The following is a 25,314-nucleotide window of genomic DNA, read 5'->3' as shown; positions in this document are numbered from 1 at the left end:
CTGACGCAGTCGGTTACCCTGGGCGTCTTGTTACTTCCACCACCTGTCAGCTGCTTTCAGAATCCCTGGAGGGTGCCGCTGCGCAGCTGGGCCTCCCTGTTAGAGCTACCACAGGCCAGCTGGTCCAGGGAACGTTGGCGGAGGCCACGGAGCAGCCAGAGTTCCCTGCTGGTTCTACTGCTGGCCAGCTGGTCCAGGGAACGTCAGCGGAGGCTGCAGAGCAGCCGGAGTTCCCTGACGGTTCTGCCGCCAGCCAGCTGATTCAGGGAGTGTTGTTGGGTGCTGTTGAGTCGCCTCGTGGAGCTGGATGTGGTGGGTCTGGACACCTGGAAGTAAGGGTGGGGGTTGCGTGGACTACTCGCCTAGTTGCCGGTGGACTGTTGGACCTGAGGGAAAAAAGGCTGATGAACCCACGGGGGGATGGTGAATAGGAGAGAGCAGCAAACAGGGCTGTAGGGGGAAGGAGGGATTATAATGGATTGTGGGCGGATGCTAGTTTGTGGTTTGGGAGCGGGGTCCTGTCTCTGACCGGCTATGTAAGCGTTGGGAGCAATTAACTCCCCACGCTGACTTCGCTTTTGCTTTTTGTGGTTTGGAGCTGAATAAAGACTCTCTTGTATGTCACACGTTCCTGTTGGAGACTCGTGCTTGCTTTCATCGAAGGACGTGCATTGACAGGAGGGAAATAAAAACCAAACACCCACCCCCACCCCACCCCCACTGCCAATCCTCAACAGAAATGCTCACAACAATGAAAACCTCGGACAGGAGGAAGAGTGCCGCCAGGAGGGCAGGCAGGTGTCTTGCTTGGCTGTGGCTTGTGGGGCACTTTTTCAGTGCCATTGTAACTTCGAACAGTCACTAAGCGAACTGTTGTAAGTCGAGGACTACCTGTGCTTCATCAGTTTTTTCCTTTTTTTTTTTTTTTGGTCATCAAGTTTTTGACACCTTGCTAGGCGACTGGTGGTACTCGGATGTTGCCATATCCTAAAAGTGGTACAATGGATGAAAAGGTTGAATAGTCCTGATCTGAGGGACCATCTCTCCCCATCTAGTTTGTCAACCAGATCTGATAGAGAAGGCATGCTGTAGGTCTTGTCTATTGGGGAATTACACCTGGCTGGTCCCAGGAGGTAAGCATTTCTCTGCTCTGGCACCTGGCATTATGGAATCTTCTCCCCCAGAAGCGAGTTTAGCTCCATTCCTTTCAATGTGGCTAGAGATCCCAGGGGACCAGGGACCTCCTGTGATAGCTGCCTTATTGAGGCTTTTCTGCTTTTAAATAGCTTTCCTCATTTTTTTAAATGATGGCTGTGTTTATACATTGATTGGCTTTTCTTTTTAATCCACTGTGGTATGCCGCCCTGTCGTGCTTTTGTGAGATGGGCAGCAATCTAAATATGGTAAATAAATAATAAAGGAGAAACCACACAGGGCAAGAACGTGCATTTATTTGAATATTAAATGGTAAACATTAGCAGGTGTGAAATGCAATGTTATTTTATCTGAGGCAACGTGCTTCTTAATAATAGTCGCTGGTAATAAAAATAAGATAATTGCTGGCAGATTTGCCATAGATATCTGGTTGGTCGTTGTGGGAAACAAGGTCTAAAGTTTTGTAGATCTGGGGCCTGATTCAGCAGAGTTCCTCTCATTGTCTAACTTTTTTTTTGGGTGTGGCTACACTTCTTTATTCAGTGATGAATAATATGGAATCTGGAACTTCTGCCCCAAAGCATCCATTCTTTCAGTTTCTTGCCTGATCCTACCAGTTGCAAAACTCTTAGAAATGAATACACCTCCTAATAGAAATATTTCATGTTGGATTGTTAGAATATAGAAATATCTAGAATAATCCAAGATCTAGGACTAATTTTTTTTGCCTCCTTTTCTTTCTATTTCACCTTTTACTCTGTAAACCAAATACTGAACTATTTTTAAATAGCATCCAACAAGCGGAGCAGCAATATTTATTTAGTAAAAGCTTTTAAAATTTCAAAACAGTGTTGGTAATGCACCCTAGATTTACAAGGTTTAAAAATCAGAGAAAATTTGAAAGCAGTATTTTCCATGTCTTTTGGGATAAAAACTAAGCAAATACTTTTTTGCTTTGTTTATTAGAAGAGAAAGAAATTAGGACTTCAGGGAATCTTAATGGCATTTAACCAGGGGCTGTCCAGGTTACCATTCAGAGAATTCCAGCTCTTAATGTCCTGTGTATAATGTTAATTACTTTTTCTAATGGTCCTAGTGCCAAATTAATGCTGTTAATGGATAAGAACATGTGCTATGAGAATTAGTCTAAAACTCCAGTTCCAGAGTATATTAGTCCTAATTTCACTTATGTAGAGGGAATGTTTTGTTAAATAAGTGGCTTGGACTTAAAAGGAATCACTTTATTTAGATCTTGGAAAAAATCCATTCCTTAAAATAGTTGATTTATTCCTCTAGGAAGATGAACTTATGCCAAAAGGTCCCCAAACTTAATTTAAAACATATAAGCTTTAGGATAAAAAGGATAAAGTTGTTGACGCATGTCCAGTTCTGAAAGCACTTTCTCTCAATTGCCAACAGTGTAGCTGCTCTTAAGAAAAGAAGACAATAATACACCAGAGCTTTTCAACTGTGGTACAGGTACCACCTGTGTTACATTGGTACCTGGCGGGTGGTACGCGACCATCCTAGAAAAGTGGTAGTGGGGGAGGGGAATGAGAACTGGTGGCAGCATCGCACAAGCCTGAGCGAGAGATGGCTGGAGCTGCAGGGTTGTCAGGGCTCAGCGGAAGTGCCAGGATCAGCGCTTCTTCGGGGCTGTCAGGGCTCAGAGAAAGCGCCAGGATCAGCACCAGGCTCCACCTGGAGCTCAGCGCTGATCCTGGCGCTTCTGAGCCCAGAAGAAGCGCCGATCAGCTGGAATGTTGCAGCATCTCCAGGGTCTTGTGATTTACATTCAGATTCTTGGCAACTGATTCATATTTATGACGGTCACAGTGTCCCAGGGTCATGTGAAGTGACCAAAACCTGCTGCAACCACCCAGCAGAGGGGGGGAAATAAAAACCAAACACAGCCCCATCCCACCCCCGCTGCCAATCCTCAACAGAAATGCTCACAGCAATGAAAACCTCGGACAGAAGGAAGAGCACCACCGGCTAGGCAGGCAGGTGTCTTGCTCAGCTGTGGCTTGGGGGGCACTTTTTTTCAGTGCCATTGTAACTTCAAACCGTCACTACAAGTAAGTGAACTGTTGTAAGTCAAGGACTACCTGTACTTCATCACTTTTTCCCTTTTTTTGGTCATCAAGTTTTTGATACCTTGCTAGGTGACTGGTGGTACTCGGATGTTGCCATATCCTAAAAGTGGTAGAATGGGTGAAAAGGTTGAAAAGCCCTGATCTACACTACATATAAGTGAATTTTTGTGTTTTTCTTTTGATTTATAATTGCTGCATTAACTTAACCAGAAATTGTACAATAATATAAGTTCCAAAAATAGAGATTCGGATATCAAGACAAAAAAGTACAAATTTGGTGTACTTTGGGTACACATTCTCCCCTTCCCATTCCCCTTCCATTATCCCATTAAGTACTAAGAATTTATGATAGGCTTGAACATTAAATACTGAATGTTTATTGCTTATACTGTAGCTGCTAAAATAATTTCCTTTTATATTTCTAACTAATCTCTTCACTATTTTCCTAAAAAATGCATTCTAAAAGTCTAATTAACCTTTCTTTTTTTTTTTTTTTTTATTGAAAAGTTTTATAAAATACAATTTTCCTTTAAAAAAACCCCCCTTCCCCCTCCCTCCTCCCCTCCCTACCTCCCCCCTATCTCCCCCCCTCCCCCTCCCCCTCCTCCCTCCCCTACCTCCCCCCCTCCACTTCCCCTCCTCCCCCCTCCCCCCCCCGACTTCCCAGAGCAAAATACAAGGTATATATCTAAAAGGCAATCATAAACAATCATATACTAACAATTATAAACTCTAAAATCCATCACTCTCTAGCTTGTATATAGTAAACCAATCCTTAATAATACTAAATATATATAAAAAACTAAAATAAAAGAAAACTAGCATCATTCCCATCTATGTTCTTCCACAATTCACTATTACCTTAACATATTCTCATTTGCACATTAATAAATAGTTCTTACACAAATTAACCCACATTAACCCACAAAACTTTCTTCCTCTTCCTCTGTAGTAAGTTATCCATTAATTCCAAATTAAAAAAAAAAAAATCTATTACCATACATAGCATCCCAAAACTTTTTTTTTTTTTTTTTTTTAAAAAAAAACACAACTACCACTTAACTATAAATATTTTGTGGAAGTTCCATAGATTTCTACTGGTCTTATTTTTTTTCCTTTTTTGAGCGTTTTAAGGCAGCACGCGTCACCCTCTGTTCTCTAAGATCATCCAAAAGAGTTGCAGCTTGAACTCCTCCTGTACCCTTCTCGTCTATCTGTGCATCTTCATCCTCTTGATGTTCTCCTTCTCCAGATCCCTCTGCAGCTTCCAGAAGTGTTGATGGGGTTACTTTCAAGACATTATTATAAAAATCATGCGCTTGCTTCACATTACTCAAACAGTACCTTTTGCCATCATACATGAAGCTCAACCCAGCTGGGATCTCCCATCTGAACCTTATATCTCTTTGCTTGAGCTCTTGCACAAGAAATATAAAATCCTTCCTTCTCTTTAAAATCTTTGGAGGAATTTCTTTTAGAACCAAAACTTGTTGACCAGCAATCACAACTTTGGTATCGTAGGCAGCTTGTATAACTTCATCTCTAATTTCCCTTTTTACAAAATAAACCACCACATCTCTAGGCAACTTTCTCTGTTTAGCAATCCACGAATTCACACGGAACACTTTGTCCATACCTTGTTTTAATTCAGATGCTGGATGGTTCAATACTCCCTCAAAAGCCTCAGAAACCAGCTGCTTTAAATCTTCCTTAATATTCTCTTTTAGGCCTCTAATTCTCACAGCAAACTGCATCTGGTAAAATTGGGCCAAGCTCTGTTCACTGTCGATTTTGTCTTTTAAATCTTCAATTTCCAATACTTTTGCTTCTAATAAAGCATTCTTTTGAATCAAATCTTGCACTTGATCATCCAGCACCTCCACACATTTAGCAACTTTTTGCACTGAGGACAAAATGTCTACCTTCATTTCTCTAAGTTTCTGTTCCATCCTTTCTTCCATTCTCTGCTCCAATTTCTCCAATTTCTCCTCCATCTGTAGAAATTTAACACCCATTGACTCCAAAATTAACTGGGTATGTTTTTCAAGATCCTTCGATGTCAATACATCAGGAGAATGCAACGCCTGCAGCAATGATTGTTGTTGCACCGGAGAATTTCCAGCACTCCGAAAAGTTCTAGGGGGAGGTTTAGCCGCCATCTTTTACTTACAATTGTGACGCACTTTCACTTTAAGTTTTAAGCAAAGTCCATCAAGCTTGAGAGTAAAATAAAATCTTCTTCATCTCTTCATCTTTCCCTCTTGTACTGCTCTGCCTGCTCTTTCCCTTTCATAGTCTCTCCTTCAAGCAGGGATGGTCGCAGACGCCTGGCTCTGCTCCATGAAGTCCGGAGCAGAGACGCTAGCCAGCTGGGAGCAGCCCAGGCTACGGGGGAGTTCAATCCTTCAGCCGCCCAAGCTCCAAGCTCAGGCGGCCCCGGAGAACTCAACCCCCACCTGGGGGCTCACCCCCTCCTCTTCTCCCGAGGAGGGGGCTTCAGATTCGCCCGAACAGCTGATCGGCGCTGTTTCGGGCGAAAAAACACCAGCTGAGCCGCGGGCAGCCCGGGAAGGCTCCCTCCGTCGCCGCTAATTAACCTTTCTACGTAGTATGCTGTATATAAGGGAGCCATTGCTGTTTAAATTTGGTTAACCCTCTGTTATGAATATAGTTTTGATATTGCTGAATGTTGTTCAATGTTGTACCAAAATTATTCTTACCACCGTAAACATATCTCTTAGCAAATTATGACACTTTTCATTTATGCTGTATGGAATGATTCCAAACAAAAATCTTTTTGGAGGTGTTTTCCCCAAAAAAAATTATGGTTTTTTTTCCTGAATGTTTTGGTGTATAAATTTAGATAACTGCCACATGTACATTTTTTTAACTTTAAAAAGGGAGATAGCTTTGCAGGTTCCCTCTATAATTACTTTTAAAGATCTTCTCTTGGTTTACTCTTCTTTCATTTTGTCCATTAGTATATATACATTTCTCAGACAGAAAAACAAATCTTGGTTTCTACCAGAAATCAGTATTTGTTCCAAAAAAAAATTCTCTAGTTTGATTTGTTTTTACTTAAAAACATACCATACTTAGCAAATATTTTAATAAGTTATTTGTTAGCCCTGCAAAAGAAACTTATGCTTCGTTCTGTATTGATTGTATTTTGACCAATGTTATCTGTGTTCTTCCACCACCCTTCCTGCCTGAGTTGTACTGACAAATGGAGACTTTTGGCAATAGCACTACCAGAATAAATGATCAGAAATGAGATCATGGTGAAGGGAGGAATTTAAAAGGACAGTGGACAGAAATGGAAGGAATTACAAAAAAGGGATACTGAAATAAAGTTAGAAAATGAAGTAAGAGGAGATGTCTTCTCCAAACGTAGCTATTAGTAACATTATATTTTTTTTAACTTTCCCTCTCATAAGTCTAACTTTATGTCTACCCAAGTATTTAAAAAATGTGGTTCCCAGCTGCCCATCAGAATAGAGACTCATTTGGACTGGCATTCCTGAAATTCCATTGAGGCTAACTGTGGTATGACTGTAAGTAATTACTGAAAGAAAAGAGCTTCAAATTGTTGAGCAAAAGTTTCACCACAAAAACGACATGTTCATTTTATCTGTAGACTTGTAAGTAGATGGAAGGAGCCATTTTAAATGTTGACTTATAAACTAAAGGGATGAGGATGATGGTTCTTTGCTCCAGCTATGTCCCCCTTTCCCAGACAGATAGAATGTACGTTGAAAGCTAATTTGTATAGTTGTGGACTTCCAGTTGTATTGGAACTCAACTCTTGTGGCCATACTACTGGGAATTGATGGGAATATAACCTAAGTATCTAAATTGACTGCACCATGAAAAAGGCCCAGACCTAAACCATTACATGTAGTCCTCAACTTGGTGCTTGGTCTCTGGATATGCTCTGATTCTGTATTGTCCTTGCAAGCTACGAAATTACCGTATTACGAGTAGTCCTCATTTAGTGACTTGTTTAGTAACTGTTATGACAGTGATGAAGAAGTAACTTTGTGACTGGTCCTTATATCTGCAACCGTTTCAGGTCTGTCAAGCAAGAGAAAACCTCTAGTAAGCTATAGACTTGGTTTCACCTAGTGATTACTTAAGGACTGTTGACTAGTTTTGGAACTGTGAAACCATATAACAAACTTCACTGGCTGTTATTTGTCATCACTGACAGATAGTTTTGATAAATGAAGCCTTTCAGTGCTCAGGATTTTATTATCTATCTCCCTGTATCTGTCTGTAAGTTATGATAAGGTATTTTTCATAGCACGATCATCGTGGTTGCCATCATTGAGAACTCACAGTAATAGCTTTTTGTGGTGTTACCCTGACCTGAACTTCCTCTTTTTGCTTTTAGAGTTGACCCCCAGCCCTGGTCGCCTTTTGTAGGACCCAGAAGACTGCAGTGATGAAGGCTGTATTTTTGGGCTTGGGGGTTGGAATGTCTGTTGCAACCTGTGAATTAGTTTGAAATATTTGTCTTGTTTCTATTTTAATGGGGTGTTTTGGGGGGAGGAGTGTAATTGTTCTTAATTTTGGCTGCCAATTATCTATTTTATTTTTCTTGCTTTTTTTCCTGGTTTTTAAAATTATTGTTAGCCACTTAGAATTGTTTGAGAATTTTTGATGTAATATATATAAAACACAATGACCATTGGATTTTAAATGTGGTTGTAAAATTGGGGATTAATGTAGGGTAATATTATAATGGAGGATAGGGTATAAGAAATTTTATTAATCAGTACTTTTTGTTTTTGTTGGATGAAAAAGTAGAGCTCTCTTTGTAGATTGAACTAAAGAAAGTAAGTATATATTATTTAGCTTCTCCAAAGATGCATAAACTCATTAACTTAGACTATTCTATTCTGAATATATCACACACATATATTAAGCTTCTAGCCACTGATGGGAAACTCATTATCAGATTCATGTGATATTATGAATGTTTGTAACTTAGGTATCTAGCTTAAGAGGGATGTAAGATGAGGATAAGTCTGTAGCTTTGCATTTCTTAGTGCTGGTCCATGACCTTAAATAAAATTTTAAAAATCATTCTTTTGCCTATATAGATGGAAATCCATGAAATTTTGGGATCTTTAACAGTCATACTTATTTGTCTTTCTTTCTGTGTAAAGATTCAACATCCAAATAAAACTTTATGATATATTTTCGTATATGTTGTATCCAGTGCTTTTTTTTTTTTGAAAAAGAAAAAAGTGCTGGAACTCATACACATCATACAACCCACCTTGCCTACCCTACAAGGTTCCATTCAAAAAAGGTGTCGGAACTCCGTTCTGGGCGTTCTATGACAAAAAAAGCCCTGGTTGTATCTAACCTGGCCCCAGTTGAGGAGTACAGGCTCAAGAATGTTACCTGATCTGGTTCTCTATTCACTTTTCTAAATACAAAGTAAATCGCCATTCTCTTCCAAAAAAAATTTAAGCACTGATAATAATAATAATAATAATAATAATAATAATAATAATAATAATAATAATAGTAATAATAATAATAATAATAATAATAATAGTGATAATAATAATAATAATAATAATAATAATAATAATAATAATAATAATAATAATAATAATAATATATGATAGGTGACTTCTCTAACATATGCTTCTTCTATCTCCTCCCGTCTCTTAATTAGCTAGAATTAGCTTTGGCTATTTTATATTTGGTTAGAGAAATGGGAGGAACTGATAGATAATGTTTTTCCTAGCTTTGAATATTTCTGGGAACACAAAGCAAAAGTCTAGTTTATTTTATGTATATCAGTTTACATTCCAGTTTTCTGCTCAGAGGATGCTTAATACATCAAAGCAAACTTAAGCAAAGCTTGCTGCTGTTTACAGGCATATTTGGATTTTCTTTGAAGTGGCTAAAAACACGAGTGATGTTAAATTGAAGTAAGGCACCTCTAGTCATAATTGTTATTGTAGATTAACATTATCTTCTTGAACTTGTGCCAGTTCGTGGTGGCTTCTCACTTGCCCTCCCTTATATACTGAACTAAAATTAGCAACAATCAGAAAGCCAGCTTTGGCAAACAATTAAGAATTAGATATCCTATGGTTTTGAGCTGGCTTTTGAATATCAAAGACAGCTTGTGATATTTACTAACTCTAAAAAAACAGCTTTTCCTGAGATTGCCAACACTTCAAACCTTGAGGCATCCAAATGTGTTGGACTGACTAATTCTCACAGGGTCCTTTGGGGGAAGGTGGGACTTATTGAGAAATATAGTTCATTGTAGACTGGAAAGATGAATTCATATACCTAATTTGATTTCTGTGTGCCAATTAATAGGCTTCTGCAAAAAAAAATAATACTAGGTTTGTGATTAGCAAGAGTTTAGTTAATACAACAATTGTTTTTGAGGGCTAAAAGCACACTTGGGACTGAGGTGAAAACCAGGAGGATATGAGCCTGTTTGCTCAATTTTATAATTGTCAATTGTGACCAGAAGACAAGTCAGTGTTAATAAACATGTTTTTGTAGTAAGCTTTGCTTTTTATACACTAAAATGAAAAGCTTGGTTTTGACACTGTGGTGTGCAGTCTTAACACTATTTCAAGCATCGGACCTCTGTTCCTTTAATTACTTGATTCTCTGAGAGCAGCCACATGTAATTTCCCACTTCAACTTGGTTTTGCCTTTCAAAGATAATGCATTTCTGAAGTGTGGGTTGATATTGACAAAGGACATTTTCTAAGAAATGTCAAAAGAAAGATTTTAGTCATCACAACTTGTTTTGCGCTGGTAATCTGCTGACACAGTCTTTTAAACACTTTATTTGCATCCAGTTACTGTATTGTAAGAGTAGAGTATCAGGATCCCTTCTTTGCAACCCTTATCTACTGCAGGGATGAAAAACAAAATGCAGCATCTCTTTTTGCGTAAAAAGAATGTGTATATGGTATGTTCTATTTTGCCATCTTCTTCAGTGCTGCTGTGATGAATTGACACGGAGGGAGTAGATGTTCTTAATGGAGGCCCATGGGCCCCATTGTTGTTAGGGAAGGGACTATAAAAAATTTTTTACAAGGAAAATCTGTAATATGTGGGCTTTCTATGAGCAGTCCTTGAAAATATAAAACTAGTACCCAAATTCATTTGTTTTTCTTCAAGGTCATACATTTGGATTGTAAGCCCGAGGAGCAAGAGATGTCTCATTTTTGTTATTATATGAGCTGTTCTGGGAGTCTCTCAGGATAAAATGGTGGATATGGAATCTGTAATTTGAAAAAGGGGCTAAGGTCAGGTTCAAGTCCATTTGTAGATGAAAATTTTATAGGTTTAAAATAATTCATTATGGTGGTTTAATAAGCCAAATTTTGTTAAGTGTTAAGTCCATTTTCACTTTAATCAAATGTACTTGGATACATGGACGTGGTAGGAGAGTTCATACTAGTCTGCGGTGGCAAAAATATCAGGAGAAATATGGTAGCACCTTTTTAAACATACATTTTATTAAGAAGGCACAATCTTTCATGAGCTGCAACCTCTGATGAAATGAGCTTACTTCACAAAAGCGTATGTGTCTTAAAAATGTGCTTGTTCCTCATCCTTTTGATTTTTTGGGATATATGAAGAGGACCAAAATTGTTTTGTCTTTAAATTATAGAAAAGAATTAAATAAGGATAAAAAATGGGTGTTTAGAAATTATCCATTCTGCTTTCATTGTGAATTCGGAGCATTGTAAAGAATCTAACAAGGCTTGCAAAGGTCTGACTTGGAATCCAGAGCAGGAATGAAGTTTGATGGATCGCTCTCTGAACACACCAAGAATGTAATTTTGTGGAAACTTGGATTTCAACCTATTTGATCCACCCATGTTAAAATCTGTTCCAAATTAGTCTGATCCACCTTGGACTTGGGCATCAGGGAGATGCACCTCTAATAAACTGAGAGTTTTTGTAGGCAACATAATAATTTAATTAGGCTGAATTAAGATTAGGCATTCAGTTTGTTTGAGGCTGCAACCAGAATCCTTTCGAAGTTCTGACGTGGTACTGTAGAACCTATAAATGGCAACAATAACCCATAAATATATTATAAATATAGTATACTTAGATTTCAGTAAGGCCTTTGACAAAGTAGACCACAACCTACTTCTTGGTAAGCTAGAAAGAGGCGGAATTACAACATCACCACCAGATGAATTTGTAGCTGGCTGACAAACTGTACTCAATGAATAGTCCTCAATGGCACTACATCCACTTGGAGAGAAATAAGCAGTGGTGTATCGTAAAGTTCCATCTTAGGTCCAGTACTCTTCAATATCTTTATAAATGACTTAGATGAGGAAGTAGAAGTGGAACTCATCAGATTTGCAGATGACACTAAACTGGCAGGAATAGCCAACATCCCAGAAGACAAGCTCAGGATCCAAAAAGATCTTGACAAACTTGAACAATGGGCCCTATTCAACAAAATCAGTTTCAACGTGGAGAAAAGCAAAGTCTTACATTTAGGCAGGAAAAACCAAAGGTATAAGTACAGATTAGGTGAGACCTGACTCAAAAACAGTAACTGTGAGAGGAACCTCGGAGTCCTAGTGGACGATCACTTGACTATGAGCCAGCAGTGTGCAGCAGAAGCCAAAAAAGCTAATACAATCCTGGGTTGTATAAACAGAGGCATAGAATCAAGATCACGCAAAGTACTAGTACCGCTTTATAAAACCCTAGTGAGACCACACCTGGAATACTGCAGCCAATTTTGGTCACCATACTACAAAAAAGATGTTGAGACTTTGGAAAAAGTTCAGAGAAGAGCAACTAAGATGATCCAAGGCCTGGAGACTAAAACATAGAAAGAACGACTGCAGGACTTGGATTTGGCTAGTCTAAAGAAAAGAAGAAATAGGGGAGATATGATAGCAGTATTCCAGTATTTGAGAGGCTGCCACAAAGAAGAGGGGGTCAAACGATTCTCCAAAGCACCAGAGGGCAGGACACTTTATTTCTACCTTCTTTTCAGAACTGATAAAACTGACCAGTCCATCTGGAAATATTTTCATCTGGCTACCAACGATAATTGACACTGAAAACACACTTTAAAGAGAAAATCTCCAACTTTATCCTGAGACACAAAAAATAAATCTTAACTATTACTTTTGACCTGCTGCAAAGATTTCCTATGATTGATTTATATAGACCTGTTTTGGTCACAGGCAAGAATAAATGTCCTCAAAAGATGCCACAGAAAATTCTTTCAATTTATAAGAATTGCCTAGCTGACTTATTTGGAAACTAAAAAAAAAACCACTTTTCAGAATGATTAAAGAAAGGAACAACTATTGTAAAACAGTGACTATGGCTGATTCTCATCAGTGCTCATGAGAAGATTACGGTCTTTGCTTTTGTTCTTTGAACCTTTGAATTCAGGAGTTGCCAACAGATGCTGTGATCATACTCCATAGGACCTTTTCTCTTTTGAGTTGAGAGTGTGGCCGAAACCTACTTTCAACCTAAAATTTAAAAACCAAGGCATAGATCAAGAAGTTATCTAAAAGTTATCTGATTGAAAACATTAAATATAAACTTACTTTGAGCCCACTGGCCATTCTAGTGACAAGAAACAACGGATCAAAACTAATCAAGGAGAGAAGCGACCTGGAATTAAGGAGAAACTTCCTAACAGTTAAGACTGGACAGTTAACCAGTGGAACAGCTTGCCTTTGGAAGTTGTGGGTGTTTCATCACTGGAGGCTTTTAAAAAGAGATTGGACAGCCACCTGTCTGAAATAGTATAGGGCAGACATGTCGAACACAAGGCCCGGGGGCCGGATCCGGCCCGCGAAGTGGTTTCATGCAGCCCGCGAAGCCATCCTGGAAACAGTGAGGGAACGGCCCCCACTGCCTTGGCCCTGGCCCAGAGACCCTCCTTCTGCAAGAGACCCTCAGATCTGTCCCACTCCTGCTCAGGCCCCCATAGGCAGCCTTGATGCCAATGATGTAGAGCTGCCCACGCCCACCCAGTAGGCCATACGCACTCTAGCCACGCCCACCCAGTAGGCCACGCCCACCCTGGCCATACCCATCCGGCCCCTTGAGGGCAACCGCAATGCTGATGCGGCCCTCAATGAAATTGAGTTTGACACCCCTGGTATAGGGTCTCCTGCTTGAGCAGGGGGTTGGATTAGAAGACCTCCAAGGTCCCTTCCAGCTCTATTCTCATTGATTGATAGTGGAAAGATGCTGCATAGAAAAGGATATATGATGGGAATAGGTAATGGTCCCTTTTTGGAAAGTGTCAACTGACTGTAGTACCTACGGAAGAATGTTTGTGGGACAAATGCACACAAATACATGCAGAAACAATTAGCCAATCCTTAGAAACATTTGAAAACATTTTATAATGAGACCAATAAATAAAATGTAACAAGAAAAACAATCCATTCTGTACCCAATAGTTTTTTTCCTACTAGAAGGAGAAGAGTCAACAAGAATATTTTTTGCCACATTTACAGAAACAAGCACAAACTAAAATTTAGCAGGATCAGGTAGGCCACAGCGGGGACGGGGTGGGGGGAGACCCAGAAGCATAAGATTTTGAGAGTTGAGGAAAACAGTTACATTATCAAGAACAACGACAAATATTTTGTTCTCTTCTGGGTTCGGTTTGGAGAGCAAATATAGAATAATGCTCTTAGATATTATAAAAATTCATACTTTTTTGAAATACGGCTTGGTGGCTGGGTGAGTAGAGAGTTATTTGGCAACTAGCCAGGTTAGGAAAGTCCCTGAGTAATAACTCAAAATTCTAAGTTAATTCAACATCTGTTCTGCTGGGTTTAGTCAAATCATTTTATTTTAATGACTCATTAGAACTGATTTTTTATTTATGGAGTCATACACTTGGACTGTTCCTGATAAGAGGACATTTTCTTTAATAAAATTGCTATAAAATGACTTTTATTCTTTTTTTTTCACTTTTACTAGGAATGCTTGTTTCTAAGTGGTCAGTTGTTGCATCACTTTTTCAGGATCAGTATTATACTTCCAGAGTAGTGGAAGTAAGTTATCAAGTAGTGCTCTGTACTGGAGATGGGAAGTATTTAATTTTCCCAAGAATTTCAAAAGATAGCTGATTATATTTTAGTGGCAGTTGTTTCCATGGACCTCTACATGGTGGCTATTGAGTAGCACAGACCTCTTAAATATGTTACAGCTATTACCTCAAATGATTCAAAACTTGCTTTTGTTTGGTTTTGGTTGAAAATCCCCTGAGTGTGCTTCAGAGGGAAGTCCACAGATTCGTTTGTCTTGCTGGCCTCTGAGAGACTTTCACACCTGCAGCCAAAAATAAAAACAACTGTTGTGCTATAGCAATGTGTGTTTTTGGACCATCTTCTCTTGTACAGTATGTATGGGCACTAGGAAAGGATGGTGTCCCCTCTAGTTTTTGGAAGTTGTTGCTATTGTTGTTGTTGCTGCTGCTGCTAAGCAACATTCTGTAGCTTGCTTTTTAAAACCTAAATTAAGAGTGAGGCAGGAAACAGGTTGCCTTCTGACGTTTTTCTCTTGGAATACCTTTCAGTAGGTTCTCTGAAAAACGTGGGATAGAAAATTGTAGGTAGCCTTTATTTGACAAGTATTTTAACTTTGGAATTCAAACATCTGGGGAAAAGAATCTAAGCATATTGAATCTGGGCTTGGTTCTGCATTCAAACCTTTGTGTGGAAATGTTTGCATTTTATGGAGTATTAGTAAATAATAAAGTATAAACAGCTTAATTGCATACACTTTTATTATTTCAACTAACAAAAAAGGACTAAGAAACTCTTTAAGTATTACTAAATCCAGCAGGAACACATGAGACCCCAGTGACTCACAAAAACACCCAGAAGTATTGAGTGTAGTCCCAGTGTCTTAAAAACTTGCCACCAAAATTGTAATTTTTTAATGAGAAAGAACAGGAAAGTTAACAATGCATTTTGAAGAAGTATAACCATATTTCATTCAGCTTAATTATATTTAATTAATGAATCAAAATTAAAGCTAACACGTTTTCTGTCCTAATCTTGTTTACTTTTAGAAGTGCATACCCCAGTCTTGCCCTGGAACCTCAAAAGGTGAGGCACTTGTGAGGGTATAGCATATCTACTAAGCATGTCTGCCTAGCTGCTTTTTAGGTATAATCAGTCATGTAAAAAGAAAAATAATATCTATGTATTTTACATTCAACGGCTATAACACTAATTCCAATTGTGTGAAGTTGTATTAATTTATTCTAACATGTTAGTTAAAAATAGAAACACTTTCACCCCACATCACTGGCTACAGAACTAAACTGTGGTTTGTTAAAAGACAGATTGGATGATAGTTTATATTCCTGGCAGAATCCAGTTACTTTGTTTGCAATGTATTACCGGTATCTGCATTAGTATATTACCTTCTGTGAAAAAACATTTCTGAGGTAGCCTATGGCTTGGATACAAATTGTATTCTTTTCAGGCATTATGCCAGCCACGCCTATATATCACCCCCTCCCATTTCTCTGTTTAAAAAGACGCTGCCCCTCTACCCCAATCTGAACAATTGGAAATCTCAGTCTCATGGAGGTCTCTAATGGCATTCAGATAGACACTGGACAGGCGTTCCCTTTTAGCCCCTGATGAAGCAGAGAAAGTCCTTGGGGCTGTTGGGGGAATTAACAGGTAACAGGTAAAAAACATGAGCCCACTCTGGAAGCTGGTGAGGTGGTCATGTAAAGGATCCAGACACTGGTAAATGCATCTTTGAGACTTTTCAGTGGCTTTTTTTTAATCCCATTTATATCCCGCCCTTCTCCGAAGACTCAGGGCGGCTTACAATCTAAGAAGCACAAATCAATGTGCTTAGCAATAGCCTTCATTCTATGTATATGCCTGCTTATTAGGGCTTTCGCCCCCCCCCCCCCCAGCGGCATTTTTACAAAGTCAGCTTATTGCCCCCAACAATCTGGGTCCTCATTTTACCTACCTCGGAAGGATGGAAGGCTGAGTCAACCTTGAGCCTGGTGGGACTCTAACCTGCACTAATTGCAGGCAGCTGGTGTTACTTAAGGAGGCATCAGCCCACTGCTCCACCAAGGCTCTATAAAGGCTTTTGCTACTATCGGACATGGTATTCTTTTGGATCAGCTCAGTGGATTGAGAGTATGGAGGATTGCATTGCAGTGATCTTCTTTTCTCCTTTAGGATTGGAGCCATGTTGGAGTCATATTCAGGATTGGAGTCATCTTGGTTATTGTGATGGTTTCACAATAACTTTAGGTTTTAATGTGTTTCTTTTTTCTTCTTTTTTTCTGCAGTCGTACTTTGTTACAGATTATGATCCCACAATTGAAGACTCCTACACAAAACAATGTGTAATAGATGAAAGAGCAGCCAGATTAGACAGTAAGTTTCTTACTCATTTTGTGTTGGGTGTGGAACGTTTATTTAAGGATTGGGTCTATTTTCATTATTTGTATTCACTTCTTTAATGGTTCCTCTCTTGACTTTCTGTAAGCATGTAGAACTTCTACATACGTGGAAGGAGGAGCATATCAGCTCCTTTGCTCCTCTACAATGATTTTCTATAGTCTTCCCATGCAGAAATTAAATCTATGTAACCTTCTATCTCCTATGTGTAGAATTATTATAGAACAGTATTATAGGATGGAGAAAACCTCACACCTTTTGTTCTAGAGGTGTTTCAAGTTCTGTAAGCCAGTATTGGACGTGGTATACATGTGTCTATATAATAAAATATGTATCACGTTTGCTTTCCTGCAAAGTCATGTTAGAGTTAATTTTTAAAGATTAAATAAAGTATGTGTGGTATGTCAGGGAAATATCCGCTATTGTACCTCCCAACGTTTGACTGTTTGAAGTTTCCTCTTTGTTGACTTTCAATATTCCAGTTCATCTGGAGACAAAGTTTAAAAGAAGCATTGGAGTATGTAGCAGAAAGGCACGGGTGGGGGCATGTTTAGTTTAAGAGAATATAACCTTGGTTTTTAAAAATAATTTAAACTACAGTTAATGCACGGAGGTTGCAAAGAAAGTTTTTTTAGGTAGGGAAACTTAACTAGTCTTTTTATTTTTAGTTCTAGATACAGCAGGCCAAGAAGAATTTGGAGCTATGCGGGAACAATATATGAGGACTGGAGAAGGCTTTCTGCTTGTCTTTTCAGTCACAGACAGAGGAAGGTAATGGAAGTGGGTATGAGATCTGTCAGATCTACTGTAGCTAGAATAAGTAACCCAGGAGTATTTGGCCCTGGTTTTTGACACAGTGAAATAATCTTTCTGCAAAGATCCATGGAAATGTCTGACTAATTCAGTTCAAACAAGAAAATGGTGGATTTAGTTTTGTTGAGTATAGCTTTACCATCCCACAAAGAAGAGTTTCAGGACAGGACAAGAAGCAATGGATGGAAATTAATCAAGGAGAAAAGCAACCTAGAACTAAGGAGAAATTTCCTGACTGTTAGAACAATTAACCAGTGGAACAACCTGCCTCCAGAAGTTGTGAATGCTCCAACACTGGAAGTTTTTAAGAAGAGACTGGACAGCCATTTGTCTGAAATGGTATAGGATTTCCTGCCTGAGCAGGGGGTTGGACTAGATGACCTCCAAGGTCCCTTCCAACTCTATTATTCTATTAAGTGTTGTGAGATAACAGAACTACCAATCTGGATAGTCCCTAACAGTTTTTCTTCCCTTATTTCCCAGTTTTGAAGAAATTTATAAATTTCAAAGACAAATTCTTAGAGTAAAAGATCGCGATGAGTTCCCTATGATTCTAGTTGGAAACAAAGCTGACCTGGACCATCAGAGACAGGTAAGAATTTGGTAGGAATGACATGCCAAAAAGAATGTGGCTTTTTCTTAATGTAGGTATAGAAGAATATATGGCAGTGAGTTCAGTTATTGACATCTCCAGATAGAATGCTTCCATTTGAAACTCTGGAGAGATACTGCTCTAATTTTTCAGGAGGTTACCCTCTTGATGCATTAATTATTTGCCATCAGGTTGGCATTGACTTTTAGCAACCACATTCTGGCATAACGTAGGTCAGGCTGTCTTGCTCTGCAGTTAAGAAGTTTCATACTTAAATATTTAGATAGGAAGCCATTCTTCTTAATTTATGAAAGCATTTCTGCATTAAGTCAGCTTTTTCCCTGAACAATTGCCACATGAATGTTATTCAGGACAATATCTAAGCGATGAGACAATTATCATGACATCATTATTAAAGCATGACTCTCTTTCCAATTATGTTTCCAGCATTTCCGATACCAACAATTACTCATAGCATTTGAGACTGAGGATTGTTTTTCATTTGTAGTAGTAATAATAATAATAATAATAATATCCCTTTAAGAAAATTGATTTATTAGAATTAAAAGAGAAGTTATTTTGAAATAAATAGCATGTAAAGAGGAAATCATTTAGCAATATGGATGAAAAATAGTAGAATCTTCCTGTCAATACTTGGCATTTATGGGAGATGCCTCTGTTCTCCTTTCCCCATCAAACAGCCACCATCATGGATGCCTTGTTGAAGGGATGACCCAGATGCCATGGCAATATGATATATAGGTCATAATTTGCACATGGTGCACATGACATCACTTTCCCTGCCCTCCCCCTGAACACCATGTTCATTATTACATCACAGTGGCTACTGAAATGGAATGCTGTTATGTATGACTGTAACATTTATATAGCATAATTTCTTATAACAAATTGGATATTTGGCTTCATTGGTTGATAGTCTTTATCTCTGCTTTGTTTAGTCTCTTGTGGTCTCAAAAAGCATCTTTACTGTTGAAAATAATTTAATCACAGTTGATGGGAGAAATTGCAATCCAGCATAAGAATTTGTTCCATGGTGAGGAGCCTGAATTAGGTTACCCTAGTTAGCCAAAACACACTAGTGTTTGCTGTTACCTGCAGCATATCTTTTATTTCTGTCCTCAGGTAACACAGGATGAAGGTCAGCAACTAGCACGGCAGTTGAAAGTAACCTATATGGAAGCTTCAGCAAAAATACGACTCAACGTAGATCAAGCTTTTCATGAACTTGTTCGGGTTATAAGGTAAACCTTGAATTGCAAATGCACTGAAATACATTTTAATTTCTTTTCTTTTAAAAAGTAGATTTTCTTCTTTTCTCTTATTATTCATGGAGTTTATTCTTTGATTGTTTTATATACAGAGAGAGGGCCAAAGTCATACATAAAATTGTCATGTTTTTATAAAAAGCTCCAAACTTACATGTATATGAATTCTCTTTATAAACAGAAAATACACTGTTTCAGATGTAGTAATCTCAACAACATTAGCTTCTGTGTCTCAGGTAAATAATTTGCCAAGAGCTACAAGATGCTCTGTTCCTTATATCAGGGATCCCCCCTCATCTGGGCCCAGTCTGCAGCATGCCAGCAACCGGTCCGCACAAACAAGCAAAGTCCCATCTGTGGGATACAGGCAGCACACAAAACTACATCCCCTCCGGTCCATAGAAAAATGTCTCTCCAGGTAACCGGTCCCTGGTGCCCAAAAGGTTGGGGACCTCTGCCTTAGATAATATAATGAGACTATTTCAGTAATGTAACACTAACAATGGATCAAAATGAACACTTTTTTTTCAAATCAGTTTTCACTTCATTTTTAATCAGTTTCTTAAAAGAGTGCTTATTTTTTCTATTAGCATGACATTCTTTGGAAAGTTATTTTTGTTCACAAGTCCAATTTGATGCATGAAACTTTTCCCAAGATTTGGAATCTCTTTTCTTTGCCATCCTTGCTTTTTGTTATTAATGTTATCAATAAAAATTTCCTTCTACTACATACTTTGAATATACCAGACCTTTTTTATTAACTTTTATTATATTTTGTTAGCATTACTGAATTTATACTTCTGCTAAGATTTTTTTAATTAAAATTCTTTGTATATGACATCTCACGTACAAAGTCCCAAATGGGTTACATAAATAATAATATCATTCTAATATCAAGCAGAATAAAAATAAAATGGAAGAGCTATCCATTCAAATAGAAATATCAGGGGAAGTTTGTCAAGGTAATGATTTAGAAGCTAAATGATACAATGTTAGGAATGACTCAGCAGGAGTCTGTATCCCTTTAAGAGCTTGAGTATAAAAGGGAAGGCCTTGCAGGAGTTTCTCGTCCATTTCCTGCTGTAATTGCTGTGTATTGGAGTTTGCGGAATGGCCACATGTATGCATCTTGTTTATAGAGTATATTTGTAGATACTATAATGTAAACCATCATTTAAATACAAACCATTGTGTACTGTATTTACTCCTGGGTTACCTCAGTGCAATAAGACAGTGCAAGCTCTGACAAAGTTAATGGCTAAAAAATTAAAAAGATGTTTTGTATGATACCTGCAATCCATCACTACTGAGATATGTAGAGGAGAAATGATTCTGAAACATAGTCCATGGAAAAGGACATCAGCATCACAACCAACACTTAGATATTAAGACACAGAAAACAAAATTCCCCACAAAGGTTGTAGAGGCCAAAAAGCCTGATGTAATGGAGAGTTTTCTTGGTCCCAAATTATTAAGGCTTTCTTTTTATAATAATGCAGACATCTTAGCCTATCCCAACTACAGACTTCCTGATGACACTCATTCATTAGGATGACTAAAGATTTTCCTGTCCCTTAATTAGGCAGAACTTAACTGGAATGATCAAATTAGTATGAGGATGGTGGGGAAAGATTGTGCTTAACATTTGGGGGGGGGCTATAAAGCAGATGACCCTGATCAGCTATGTCAGGGGTAGGCAACCTTGGCTCTTTTATGACTCATGGACTTCAAATCCCAGAATTCCTGAGTCAGCATTCTGGGAGTTGAAGTCCACGAGTCATAAAAGAGCCAAGGTTGCCTACCCCTGACATAGCTATGTGGATGGTGCAGGGTTTGTAGGGAGAAGTCTTGGAAAGGGACTTTTTGTGAATTTGGCAGTCAGGTGAGGCGCTGAGGGCCACTAATAGAAGCTTTGGAGATTTCAACAGATTGCCTACTTCCTATTCTAGATAATTGATGTCTTCCAACTACTTTTGCGGCTGTTTTATCATCACTCTTTTGAGCAATCTCTAAAAATGAGGTATTTGTTACTACACAATAGATAATACATTCCTCTGTATCCTACAATACCTTTTCTAGGAGCAGCTGTATAGTCAGTTCTTTATCATATTTGCATATTTGTTTTCAAGTTTGATCTTTCTGTAAAGGAATAAGGTAGCATGGATTATCTTCTTGCCACTTCCCCAAGTATTATTTTGTGATAGGCTTAGGATAGTTCTGTGCTTGAATGTTGATATCAACCTGGATGTTCCCAGTCTGAGTCTAAAATATTGGAAATCCAATTCCTGACCTTTCAAATATGACCACAAAAGTTAAGCCTGGAATGTAAAAGTTGAGCACGCCAACTAAATATTGGCAGGATATGCTATACTATAAGAGAGGAAGCTGAATGGAAACATTCAGGATATTGCTGACAAGACATGCTGAACAAATATCTAAATGGCCCATCTCAGTTAAACCCATTAGTGTGAAAAAATTCATTTCCATCCACTTCAATTTTATGTGGGTGCAAAGTGCTGTAATTAGCCTGGGCTCAATGGAGTTGGACCTTAAAAAAGCAAAGACAGGAAGAAAATGGACTTGTTTGGGCTGTGGTGCTGGAGAAGACTTCTGTGTACTTCTTGGACAGCAAAGGTGACTACCAAGCAAGTACCAGAATGCATAACACCAGACGTGTCACTGGAAGGCAAAATCACAAAACTGTGTCCCACTTATTTTTGGCCAAGTCATGTGGGGGAATTCCCTGGAGAAAGCAATTATGTATGGAAGAGTTAGTGGTAAAAGGAAGCCAGGCCACCAAAGAACATGGACACCATCAAAGCTAACAACAGCCAAAGCATAGAACAATTCAAAATAGTAGTGCAAGATTGGAAGATGTGGAAAGACCTGGCCCAAAGAATCACCAAGAGTTGGACATGATCAAACGGATAACATTTTCATCAGTGAATTCCTAAAATTTGTAGGGATTAAAATTAAAATTTATTCCCTTTTGTGTGTGTGTGTGGGGGGGGTTGAGTGGATGCATGGGAGGAAACCAGGCATTGGTCTGCATGATATAGTCAGAGAAAGTTGGAGCAATGCACAAGCTAAGCAGACTTATATATGGAACTGCATAGATTGAAGCCTTAAAATATATCTGATTTTTTTTCTTTCTTAGGAAATTTCAGGAACAAGAATGTCCTCCTTCCCCAGAGCCAACGAGGAAGGAGAAGGACAAGAAAGGGTGCCACTGCGTCATCGTCTAAAAATCCTTTAAAACAAGCTATCGACTGCCAGATTAATTCTCCTCACTTTTCTTCCTGTGTATCTTGATGTTTTGTCTTGCTTTACGTGTGCATGTTGTATAAATGGTCACCAAAATAGCCTTAGTTGGAAAGAATCAGACTGGTCCAGACCTAGAAGACACCTTAGTCATCTCACATCAGAGGTCAATACACTAAGGCTTCTTTTAATACTCCCAAATTCTTTTTCCCTTGAGTCAAGAAACTTGCACTTTGTGGAGTTTTATTCACAATGGACAAAAAAGTAGTGTTAGGAGTCTATTGAGGTCAAGCTTAAAATGGCTGTATGGGTATTCTCCCCCCTTCCCCCGTGAGATCTTTGTTGATCATACTCAAGAGAGAGTTCTCTAATCAATATGTAGAGTATTTTTTTAAAGAGTAGATTTGGAGGTTTTACCCTTTAATTAGATTAGACAACAAAATTCAGCCTGCCTTACAGGAAGCCAATACACTGAATTTCATTGGCAAAGTTTTCTGTTACAGCTCTTGTTTATGCTGCAGTTTTTTCCCAGTGCTCAACTGTCTACTGTATTTATTTTATGGCTCCAGCAATAGCTACAGGATTTTTAGTATTACAGCTTTATGGCCAAATACCTGGGCTCATTATGGACTGGAGCATTTTAGTTTTAAATAATGTTACATCATGATTTGGAATAAAATTGTGTCTTCCTTTTGTATTTCCAGGTAAGAGATTCCAGAAAAGTTAATCTGTAGCTTTTGTTTTTCATGTAATATAAAAAGAGGATTTTGCTCTTTCCATTGTCAGATGATTAAATGTTTTTTGCTATATACTTTTATACATTATTTTCTTATCAAACTAGTTAACAAGTATTTTTATATGTTTGTAAGCAAATATGCTTTCATGGCATAAGTTGTGTATATGTAAAGATGAGTATTTAATTCTCACAGTATACTTTCAACTGATGGAACTACATAATGCAAGATTTGTAGAACTGTGGTAGAACTCTTTCTTGTTCCAGCTTTACTGAATGATGGCAAGCCGATGTCTGCCCAATATACAGTATCCATTGTCGTATCATGTTTTCCAAAAAACCTTCCGTATGCTCCACAAATGACTGACCATTATATAACTATTAAACTGTACAAATGTTTAACTGAATGTTCAGTTCAGTGGGCGATATACAACTTTAAAGTATGCTAATTATGGTTAAGAATTTTGGGTTTACTCTGTGGGATTACATACTTAGTGGGATTGATAATTTGCCATTTTCTGACATTCTAAAAGAGTGCCATACTGATCATTTTACAAAGTTTGATTATTTGATTATTCAGTATATTCTTAAGTAACATTAAACTGAATTTAAGGCAATAATTGACAGATCCACAATGGAGAGGTGAAAAAGACCTCAAATAACCATTTTCAGGCTGAAATTACTTAAAAATCAGAATGTTCCAAATTCATCTAATGAAAACTGAGCAGAGTTGCTTTATAATCTAAATTATGTTGTGAGTATATACTAAAGAAATTATTGAAACAGAACTTGAGCATAAAATATTTTAGAACTGCACATACATTCACAGCACAATAGGAGATGGAGGCCATAGTTCTCCTTAATACAGCTCCTGGTACTGTAGTTATATATATATATATATATATATATATATATATATATATATATATATATATATATATATATATATATATATATATATATATATATATATATATATATATATATATATATATATATATATATATAAAATAAATAAAACCTTCACTCCCTGTGATGTTAGGGACATATCCATATAATTTGGGCAACAATATGGAAATGATGTGCCACTACAGCTTCCTGAGATTTCCAGACAAAAATACAACTCTATTATTTCCTGGTAGTCTTTCCTACTAGGACTCAGTGGGTTAGGACGCTGAACTTGTCGATCAGAAGGTTGGCAGTTTGGCGGGTCGAATCCTGACTGCCGCGTAACAGAGTGAGCGCCTGTTACTCGTCCCAGCTTCTGCCAACCTAGCATTTCGAAAGCTTGTAAAAATGCAAGTAGAAAAATAGGGACCACTACGGTGGGAAGGTAACAGCGTTCCGTGCGCCTTCAGCGTCTAGTCATGCTGGCCACATGACCACGGAGACGTCCTCGGACAAGCGCTGGCTCTTCGGCTTTGAAACGGAGATGAGCACCGGCCCGTAGAGTCGGAAACAACTAGCACGCATGTGCGGAGGAACCTTTACCTTTACCTTTTTAACTATTTGAAAGCAGGTAATGTCAGCCAAGTGAGTACATGTAAGCTGTCATTTACAAAACAAAGTTAACTAGAGCAAGCAGGATGAATAACACAATTTAGATACATTTGCTCTTTTTGTAGAAGAAGAGCAACATTAGTGTACAGTGGCAAAAAAAATAATCAGGAAACTTTTATCTCTACCAGATTCCCAGTGTTGGGCTCTTCCTTGATGAGTAACTGATTGATGTATACATTAAAGTGCACAGTTATATTGAAGTCCCATGTTTGTTTGTTTTTGGCTTTCCTGTACTGTTGACAGTCACTAATAAGTTTTCCCCATGTTGCAAATCAATTATCTCATTACAGTGATTGTAGAACTTTAAGAAAACATTGTGCAAACTTTATAGACTGCAGAAAAGTCAGTTTCATGTGATGGC

The 25,314-nt window shown here is 38.2% G+C and overlaps 1 protein-coding gene across 5 annotated transcripts in view; it reads left to right on the top strand.

Moving 5' to 3' along the window:
* RRAS2 (RAS related 2) overlaps positions 1–23,795 on the top strand; it is a 53,233-nt gene extending 29,438 nt beyond the window's left edge. Inside the window, exons 2-8 of one of the 5 annotated variants that reach the window (XM_083349458.1) lie at positions 8,058–8,089; positions 15,340–15,376; positions 16,597–16,684; positions 17,377–17,479; positions 18,005–18,113; positions 19,257–19,375; positions 22,557–23,795. In XM_083349458.1, the coding sequence (XP_083205584.1) occupies positions 17,412–17,479; positions 18,005–18,113; positions 19,257–19,375; positions 22,557–22,644 (384 nt within the window). In that variant the 5' untranslated portion in view covers positions 8,058–8,089; positions 15,340–15,376; positions 16,597–16,684; positions 17,377–17,411 and the 3' untranslated portion in view covers positions 22,645–23,795. Of the gene's footprint in view, positions 1–8,057; positions 8,090–15,339; positions 15,377–16,357; positions 16,685–17,376; positions 17,480–18,004; positions 18,114–19,256; positions 19,376–21,348; positions 21,405–22,556 lie in introns of those variants that run through there. The other 4 variants (XM_083349457.1, XM_083349455.1, XM_083349454.1 and 1 more) reach the window with 4 other exon arrangements.
* The last annotated feature ends 1,519 nt before the right edge of the window (positions 23,796–25,314 follow it).

Source organism: Vipera ursinii (assembly GCF_947247035.1).
Source record: "Vipera ursinii genome assembly, chromosome: 1".
Classification (NCBI taxonomy): domain Eukaryota; kingdom Metazoa; phylum Chordata; class Lepidosauria; order Squamata; family Viperidae; genus Vipera; species Vipera ursinii.
The sequence above is the reverse complement of the archived record's forward strand: the minus strand, read 5'-3'. Positions and strand labels throughout refer to the sequence as shown.